The sequence below is a fragment of the Aplysia californica genome, unplaced genomic scaffold (assembly GCF_000002075.1).
Source record: "Aplysia californica isolate F4 #8 unplaced genomic scaffold, AplCal3.0 scaffold00039, whole genome shotgun sequence".
NCBI classification, from domain to species: Eukaryota; Metazoa; Mollusca; class Gastropoda; order Aplysiida; family Aplysiidae; genus Aplysia; species Aplysia californica.
Window position 1 is genome coordinate 2,155,532 of NW_004797309.1, and position 10,206 is coordinate 2,165,737.

At 39.2% G+C, this 10,206-nt stretch overlaps 1 protein-coding gene across 1 annotated transcript in view; it reads left to right on the top strand.

Moving 5' to 3' along the window:
• LOC101851709 overlaps positions 1 to 3,649 on the top strand; it is a 5,533-nt gene extending 1,884 nt beyond the window's left edge. The window contains exons 2-3 of the mRNA XM_005092019.3: positions 380 to 554; positions 3,363 to 3,649. Of these exons, the coding sequence (XP_005092076.1) occupies positions 384 to 554; positions 3,363 to 3,527 (336 nt within the window). The 5' untranslated portion in view covers positions 380 to 383 and the 3' untranslated portion in view covers positions 3,528 to 3,649. The remainder of the gene's footprint in view (positions 1 to 379; positions 555 to 3,362) is intronic.
• The last annotated feature ends 6,557 nt before the right edge of the window (positions 3,650 to 10,206 follow it).

Consider the following 10,206-nt stretch of genomic DNA (forward strand, 5'->3'; position numbering starts at 1 on the left):
TATTCAAACAAAGACTGTATAGGCGGCTTGATAACACAACAAGAAAGAAGCGGTGGCACAACATGAAAGGGAGAACTGATGGGTTCGTAAATGTTGCGAAACACAGAGAAAAGATCAACATTGGAACGCAAATGAACAAATTTAAAAAACATGTTTTCAAGAAAGAGAAATTCAAGGAAGCGAATAGGACAGAAAAAGTAAATTGAACATTTGGGAAATTCTGAGAGAATATTTAAATTGTGAGACTGGATTTTTTAAAAAGACAAACAAAAGCAATCAATTTAAAAAATGTATGAAGGATACAAAGCTTTAAAAAACCCAACCGTATGTTCCTATAATTTTGAAATTTCTTCACCATGTTTTGTGCATGTATTTTCAGAACGATGAGGCACTTAGTCTTCCTATCGCTGGTTCTCCTCGTGGTACAGCCCCTGGCCTCGGCGAAAAAACAACCACTTTTCTGCACGTCCGAGTGTGACAGGTTCCGCGGGAAATGTCTTCTCATGGCAAAGATCAACTGCAACGGTCTGAAGAAACACCTCAAGTGTATTGACGTAAGCAAAGACTCACTTGTCGCCACCTCACAAATCAGGGGGTATTTATAATGATAATTAAGACAAAGATAATGATACTGATGACAATGATATTAATAGTAATAATAATAATAATAATAATAATAATAATAATAATAATAATAATAATAATAATAATAATAATAATAATAATAGATTGAATTTATAGACCGCTCTATCTCGTACGAGTACAATCTCTGGTTACGTATTTGGGAGGCAGATAGGCCATAGCTATCAAGCAAATTGTGGCATCTACGTGTTAAGATCACACGAGCACAACTTTTGATTTTTGTCAGTTTCTCCTTACTTTAAGCCAGTACCCCAAAGGGAGAAAAAAAATTTGGGTGGCAAAACAGAGACGGATTTTTAGAATCTTTTGTATTTCAGTGCAATGGTTCCTTCGAAAGTGCTGCAAATGTGACCTGTTGTTGTTTGAACACGCTGTTTTTTCTGTTAGTGATCAGGATAAAAAGACGCCGTTGCCTAAAAATAAAAAGTACAATGTAAGCTGTGAGAGAAACCTCCCCCCGACCTCCTCCACTCCCGCGGTCGCCTTCTTTAATGACATTTGCTATCAATTTCGGTAAAGTGATGCCAATCTCTCTTCATGAAAGATAGATATGTTTGTTTACTTACGAGTGCGTGCATGAATAGAGAAGAACGTTGGAGGAGAGAGAGAGAGAGAGAGAGAGAGAGAGAGAGAGAGAGAGAGAGCGGGAGGGGGGGAGAGAAAGAGAGAAAGAGAGAGAGAGAGAGAGAGAGAGAGAGAGAGAGAGAGAGAGGAGGGGGAAGAATGGGAACAAGAGAAAGAGAGAAAATGAGAGAGAAAGCGAGATAGGAGGGAAGAGAGAGGGAATGAGAGAAAGAGGAAGAGAATAAGAGAGAGAAAGAGAAAGAGAGCGAGAGAGGGGGGAGGGAGAGAGAGAGAGAAAGAGAGAGAGAGAGAGAGAGAGAGAGAGAGAGAGAGAGAGAAAATTGAGCAAACCACAGAAAAAGCATAGATCTAATAAGAGAAAAAAAGGGAAGAAAAAATCGCTGCATCTGTGTCAGAATGGGCTGGCACGCGGTGTTTGATAAATGTAAAACAGATAGGAACGAGAGATGAAGTGGTAGAAGATGCAGAGAGTGGAATATGATCTAACTGGAAATTTTCTGCCCTGCTTTCTAAAGCAATATTCCAATTTCCCGTAATTCTCTCTAATCCAACCTCACTTTCTTCAAGCTCAGTGCTGAGCTGCCTTTCAATACCCCCTGGCTATAGTTAGAAAAAAATGAGCTCAAAGCGATAATATATTGAAATCGCATTTCCCTTAGCCCAGTTTGAGGGACAATCAATGGAGCAACCTAATTTTAGCTTCTGCCCACTGACTTCGGTATACATTACCATATAAAAGGGTTCCAAGCTGAAATGAACAATATTAATTTTGAGAAACCAGGTAATATGATATACAACCCGAACTTTTTCGATGGAGACAACAACAAAAAATCACCATTATTAACATATTTTGTTTACAGATTTCAGGAATTTTTTACAGTTAATTCTCAAGTCAACATTTAAGGAAAAGTCAACAAATGCAATCATGTCCGGGGGCTCTGCTGAATCTCGTTGTTATTAGTTATTTTAGGATGGTGAACGTTGTTCTTAGTTTCTTCATGATACAAAATTCTCCTCAACATACTGCACTAGAGAACCGCGCATTTAAGAGACGAAGCACATTAAGTTGATTAAAAGCCGAGTCAAACGCCACTCTGCCGATTCAGATTAATTATAACTTCCTATCCAGTGCCAGCTTTATCAATTTCTCCAAACATCGATTTCAAACACATAAAAAGAAAAAGCGGACACGCAATTTATATAACAGCCCTTCCACTGCCCAGCCCTAGCACTGCCACTTCATGCTTTTTTTCTAAAGCTAAATGAAACAATAAAGCCTGCAAAAAGGGGTCGTAATCTTTGTAATTTTTATTTCCCGTCTATATTTGCACTCCTATGTACCCGTCATTTTACAAATGTATATTATTTATGTTCTGTCCTGTGTGCCTTTGGGCATGGCACAATTTTTAGAATGTATGTGTATCTTGTTTCAGGAACTCGGTGAAAAAAAATCGCTAGAGGGAGAATGAGAGAGAGAGTGGGGTAGGGTTAAAGGTGGAGAGAGAAGGTGACAGAGGTGGGTAGGAGTGAGATTAGTTTGATATGGTGGGGCTGGGAGAGAGAATGAATAAGAAAGAATTAAACAAACAAGCAGACAGATGAACAGACCGAAACGAAAGGAGAGATATTAAGAAATTGGAGAAAGATCAAGTTAGTACGCGTGAAGAGCTCAAGCTAGAGAAGGGGAATGGAGAGAGAGAGAGAGAGAGAGAGAGAGAGAGAGAGAGAGAGAGAGAGAGAGAAATGGGAGGGGGGGTAAAGTGAGGGGTGGTTGAGTGCTTGAGAGAAAGAGAGAAACCGAGAGAGAGAGAGAGAGAGAGAGAGAGAGAGAGAGAGAGAGAGAAAGAGAAGAAAGGAGAGAGAGAAAGAGAGAGGGGGAGATTGCGAGAGAGGGGGAGAGATAAAGGTAAGACGAAAGAGCAGAGGACATAAAAAGAAAAGGGAGGTAAAGAGAAGAGAGAGAGAGAGACAAAGAGAAAGAGAGAAAGAGAGAGGGGGCGTGAGGGAGGAGGAGGGAGTTTGACACAAAAGGGGGGGGGAGAATATCATGGACGAAACGTGGAAACCACTGTCCCTTTTGGTAACCAATTAAATAATATTTGAGACCTCCTTTTTCTTAATTTGGATTTCCCCAGACTTGTACCGATCTCAGCAAGAAATGCCATACAACGTGCGAGGACAAGGAGTTCACAGTGGAGGCCAAGTGTTGGAGGAAATGTCACAGAAAGCGATGCAAATCCGAGAAGGCGTGTCAAATTGAAGTATTTCACAAATACATGCCTTCCATTCCGTGGCCTTGAACAGCTGTGTCTTAGAAATTTTGAAGACTCAAGACACTTAACAAAAGTCTGGTGTGCGGAGAAGCTTTCTGAACTATGCGCTCTCGTCAAATAAAGAAAACACATGTATTTTAATCCGAAAATGCTTTTTATTTTCGATGTTATTTGTTTGAGTTTCCTTAGAAGTAATAATACTGGAAATTGTATATTTTCACGGTAAAATGTGGTTCTATTTTCAAGTATATTCAATTCTTAAAAAACCCCACAAAACAGGTTTTATTTTGAAGCTGTGAAAGATTTAAAAGACGGAAATCACGACACGATACCTGATAACTAAATCAATGGGGAAAAAATAAAAACCTGTCAATGAGGCATTCAGATGAATGCATTGTACAGGAGAACGAAAACCTACCCCACTGGCCCAAGTCTTTCCCTTCTTTCTTTAGAACAATACAGACGCTTTTTGGGGCATCCATCAAAGTTATTTCCCATTTACTATTGACGTTAACTGCTTTTAAAGAATGAACTGTCGATATAAGGAGGAGATAGAAGAAAACATTTTCGAACTGAAAATTATTTTCTTCTTGACAGTTCACGTCATCCTTGGTCTCATTCTAAGCAACCCGCAAGAACGCCCTCGTGCGAATTAAAACCACAGTTATCTGCACGAGTGCCTGCTCCTCCTCATCCTCCTCATCCTCCTCCTCCTCCCCTCCTCCTCTGTCTCCTCTTTCTCCTTCTCCTGTCCTCCTCCTCCTCACCCTCTTCTTCCCACCCTGGTAGGCCATAGAAGTTGTAAAGTAAAACTGCATGTAGTGTTCGTCCTAAGGAACTATGCGCATATCAGAGCTTCCCCCCCCCCTGGTATGTGATATCTAAATCCGTCAGTGAGAAAAAAAGAAGTAAGGAATTGGGCTCCCTCAAAGATGTTTAGATACTCTTTTATTCAAAACCCAACTTGAACGATTCTGATTCTCATTTCGGCTATTTTCTTGATTTTCTTATGATTAAGAGGATATGTAAAACAACTCTCATAAAATATTCATTCACGCACTCTCATAACTATGGTACCAAGGCACTTCGGCTTAATGCTCTTCCTTTTTTTCGTTTTTATGTACGATGCAGGGAAGGCTGGAACAGACGGAGAGGATAAAAAAATTGTACCGACCCAGACACTAAAAATGTCCTTGGCACTCATCAAATTTTCAGAATTACACATAATAGAACCAGGAAGAGTAGACTAACAAAATTACCACTCAAAATGTTCCTAATGGCAGATGACGAGACGGTTGATGAGACTAAACATGAAATAAAAATGAAGAAAACTTTTATCGGACGAATGATGTATTTAAATGTGAGCAGCATAGCCGTATCGCCTGTACTGGAAGAGCGAGCATTCCCTAGAGAGGTATTACAATTTTAGGCAGTGAAGCTTGTCGCTAATATCAGTACATCATCTGGCAGCAATCCCCCTGAATCGTTACATGAATTCAGTGAAAGGGATGAAATCACAACCATTAAGTCGTAGTAATGGGAGGTATCCTTGTCGAGCAGAAAGATATAAAGCTGCTGCTCGAATTTTAAACGCCTGTAGAACAACAGCAACTCTGTTGAATGGGAAGACAAAACTCGTAGTTGAGCTGACATGACCATGAAAAGACAATAATTATGCAAGAGGGGAGAGCGGTTGACTGACCGTAAACAATAGGGGGTAATTACGCGCCAACCTCCGAGTCAGAGGTGCCATCTCCGGGTCTCCAGGTATCATGGAAGAATGCATGCCATAGAGCCGTGGCCTGTGTACTACACAAGCAGAGTGACATCTCCAGCTACCCGAATAGGAAAACTATGAAAAACAAACGCTTTTAACTGATGCTGATAAGTTGAATTTCTATATAGCCATTTATTCAACACGAGAAAATGCCCCAGCGAAAGACTTTAAATTCGAACTCTTTTAATACTTTAAAGCGGGTGGACTTCTGGTGGTAACGACTGAAACATAATTATGTACAAAACACCCAGTTCGCCTTTCCTAACCATGCTTTTCTATGTTGCTTATGTCTTAATTTTTTATTACAGACAGTTTGGTAGTGTTTGAGCGTTTAATAAGCTGCTTGCACTGTATGCTTCCCGGAAGCAAAGAATGATTCTGAGTTGTTTATGGTCTGCTGGGGTCATAATATAGTGTAAAGCGCATAGAGCTTGCTGTCGAGCGGAAATATGTGCTATACAAATGCTATTTATTATTATTATAATTAATTCGGCATACAGTAATTCAAAATTTGTTTTCGTTAAGAGAGAGAGAGACGAAAAGTAAATTGTGCTTCTTTAAAAAATCACGAACTGACTCCTCTTTTAGACCACTTGGCCTGCAAATTGTATGCAGACTTACAAGGCCATTAAAATCAAACACAATAATAGTATGTATACAATGAAATGTGTGCAAAGGAAAAATAAATGCTCACTTACAAATTTCGCTGTTCGCCTCACTGAAGAATCGTGATTCTGAGCAAGGGTTAAAATCTTTTTTGTTCAATGACACATCACAATAACCACCAAATAGCTTTCGTTAACAAAAATTACTTAAAAGTATTAAAAAATTTGTATTAACGTAAATGTAACTATGTCTTTGGGTCCGTTCTTCATTTAGACGTTGCATAGGTTGCTCGTGTTTTCAATTAATGCAGGTATGAATTAAGACCTTTTCGTTATCACGTAGTAAATGTATACCCACGATTATAGCCTTTCCTAGTTCTAGCTTCAAATGGAAATCAAAAGATCAAATCTTGAGCAGTGTCAGATTTCTATTTCATTTTCCTTGGTAAAGCAAAAGAAAATACGAAAATCAGGGCATCACATTACAAGACGGCACTTCCTATAAAGGTCAGATTGGAGAATAGCTGCCAGATGATTAATGGTGCAAGATCCAAATTAGAACAAGTCAGGTTTCGATTGAATCTGAAAAGATTTACAATGAAATAAAGCCATACGCGAAATGGAGATACCTCTCCTGGTCGTTGTCTTAACGGGCTTTCAGATACGCAGAGGCTGCCAAGGGGTGTTCTGCCGATTAGCCTTGGCCATATTTACCCTCAGTTATGGCCCTTGCCTGAGGGTGCTGCTCACCCAATCGCGGGAATCGCGCAGTGGGGAGGAAGTGTTGTGCAACATGGCGGAAGCACAAATGGAAGCCATATTGGTTGGAATTATCTGAAATTTTGCTTCTGGGCTTCCGGCCCCAGGGAAGAACGAGGCTGAACTTGTAGAGGCATCCAGTTCATCTGTTATGTCATTTACTTTCCTTTTTGTGTGTGTGTGTGTTCAAACGTTTGTGTTCATATATATATATATATATATATATATATGTTTGTTGAGAAGAAATATCACATTTACTCATTTTTAGATAAAGTTTTGCTAAGGATATAGTTACTCTTTTACTCCTAGCACATATCGGCTCAGCTTTTTCTCTTTCGTCTGACCGCGGTTAAAGCAAGATAAAATAAAATCTCTGTATTTAATTTTATTAGATCTTTGCATACGGGTGTAAAAGTTGGATAACCAAAAGAATTTAAAAGCCCATTTGTAAAGGTCACTACAAAACTAAGGTTCCAACGTGTTTTCTTTGATGTGAGCCTAAAGCGAGTTTAAAAAATGATAGATTTAAATCATACACTACACTCTAACGTACGCCTAAGAAACGCAATACATGAGACCAGGGGAGTAATTTTCGAGACTCACATGGAGCACGTATCCTTCTTTTCGGATCTTAATTTTCCACAACGTCCAATTGCCTATATTACTTGGTTCCAACAGTTTCACAGTCCCTCCTTTATTGCACTTCTCTCTCTCTCTTTCTTTCTCTCTCTCTCTCTCTCTCTCTCTCTCTCTCTCTCTATCTATCTATCTATCTATCTATCTATCTATCTATCTATCTATCCAACTATCTATCTATCTATCTATCTATCTATCTATCTATCTATCTATCTATCTATCTATCTATCTATCTATCTATCTATCTATCTATCTATCTATCTATCTAACTACCTACTTGTGTAAACGTATTTATGTACCATTTCACCATTTTTTAAATATATATATATATATATATATATATATATATATATATATATATATATATATATATATATAAACACATGTATGTGTGTGTGAGTATTTGCTGATTTATCTTAATTAGTAGTGACGACAGGCGAGTGGTTGAATGGGTTGGGGCTGGGGGGGGGGGGTTCGGTTGGGGTTTTTTTTTGTTTGATTGGTAAGTTGGTAGGGCTAGGTGCTTCAATTGAGAGTACACACAGGAAAAGTGAATGAGCTCAATACTTTGTAATTCAAACACTCTATTGAAAGCACATCTTCAGGGAAAAAGGAGCTCATTGTGATTTGTTCTCTCTCTGTATTTCTGTCTCTTCTATCTCTCTCTCTCTCTCCCTCTCTCTCTCTCTCTCTCTCTCTCTCTCTCTCTCTCTCTCTCTCTCTCTCTCTCTCTCTCTCTCTCCCTCTCTCTCTCTCTCTCTCTCTCTCTCTGTGTCTGTCTCTCTCTGTCTCTCTGTCTCTCTCTCTCTCTCTCTCTCTCTCTATATATATATATATATATATATATATATATATAATATATATATATATGTATATATATTGTTCTCCGTCTGTCTCTCTCTCTGTCTCTCTCTCTTTCACTCTCTTTCTTTTTCTCTCTTTCTCTTGCCCTCTTTCTCTCCACATAATATGATATCTTCACAAACACAGAGCATTTGGCAGTCGTGTTTGTGTCTTGACAGACGATCTTAAAGCAATATGTATGACACATATTTGCCTGGATGGTAGACATAGAGGAAGTAGTTTGCCCAAGTACTACTTCCCTCCCTTCATATCTTGACTTCCATGGGTTGCTCCACAAGGAGAGACAGTGCGTTTGGATTTTTTAAAAATATGTAAGAGTGTATCTTCCTGTAATATAAAGTCATCTAGATGACATATTTCTCTGTTTATGCGATTACTATCGAGTTCTATCACAAGTCGTCCTCATCTTTTCTTCACAGAGAAGTAATAATAGAATGGACGGGTAAATCTTGAAACATAGTTAACTCATTTTCAAACTCCCCATTTTGAACGTGGTTGTTTTGTTGTTTTGTATTGGGGTTTATTTCAGTTTTTTTGTTAGTTTGTTTGTTTATCCTAGCATACCCTTTTTTCATTCCAAATGTTCTGATATCTGTTCGCGATTCCCAAGACCAATCACTACCGCTATCAGCACTATCTCCTTTAAACCTGCCCAAGAATCCCTCTCTTGCCCTCTCATCAATGTATAATTACACTTTACGTCTTGCCCGGTCTCCTTCGGCTCTTTTTGTATCGATTCGAGAGCGATTGACCACGAAGGGTCGTGATTTCCGAGAAATAAGAAATGAAGAAAGAGGAAGAAGAACCACTCCGTTATCGAGGTAAACGAAGACGAGTGTGCCCATGTCCTAATGTTATCAAGGGAGAATGTGAAAGCAAGGAGAGCGAACGAATGAGACGCGGTTTACGCGGAGCGAGAAGTCGTTTTGGCTGGAACTCACTGGAAGAAAAGCTGCTGTTTGGAATGGCACGAGAAAATGTGTTGGCTGAGGCTTACAGTAACGGATCCCTTTCATTCGCTCGATTCTTACTCGTTATTTTTTCTTGCTTTCTTCCTTTTCCCCTTTTCTCAGTTTTCTCATTCTCCTCCCTCTCTCCCTCATTCTCCTTCTCCGGGTTCTTTCCCCTCTCATTTACTTGATAATTGCGAATAAACAACTAAAGCTGCAGGAGTCTGGATCACTCCAGGAATCACAATATACTTGTTTTTGGGGAAGTAAAAATGACAAAAGAAATATACGCTTACCTTTAACAACATACACAAGAAATATTTGTTTACCGCCACCAGCATACCCCTTCTTCAAACGATTCTGTATGGAAATTACTATAGCTAAGTGCACAAAGCCCCAAGTAGATACATAAATGTGTATTTGAAATTTCATGTTTAAAAAATAACATAATGTGGCATAAGATAATAATATATCCACTGAAGATACCAAAATAGTAGTGATGGTGATGATGATCATGCGCCTTCAAACTCATATGGCTGACGGATGAATAGTTGTATCATAATATCTACAACTTTTTAATCTGACCTCGTAATGTTGTGGGTAGTTGGCGGGTGCTCTGTTATGGGTTTTTTTTCCTATTAAACCTCTCTCCTCCTTCTTTTCTTTGTATGCCTCCCTCCCCCCTCTCTCCTCAATCTTTTCTTTGTATGCCCCCCCACCCCTCTAGTAACTCCTCTAACCTTGGGATTCCTGTAAAGCTTGTGAAAGAAAAATCGAAATGATCGTGAAATTTTTCTAGATGCTGATAAGGTAGAATCCCACATGTCCAGGAGCATATAATTATAAACTTTTAAAATCAACTTAAGCAGTTACTGAGCGAGATGTAATCGAAATTGGCTTGGCCAAAGCACACTAATAGCATCAAGATCTTCCGCGCACCCCTCCCCGACGGCTTTTTTTACTAGACATGTTTTTCCACCCAATTATATTTCCACAACATCCTCTCACAGTGTTGTCCATGCTCCGTCACTCTGCGCTTTGTATACCATGTCTCTAGATCAGTCTCTCGTTCGTTCTTTGTTCTTCTGTTGATAGTCTCTCTCTCTCTCTCTCTC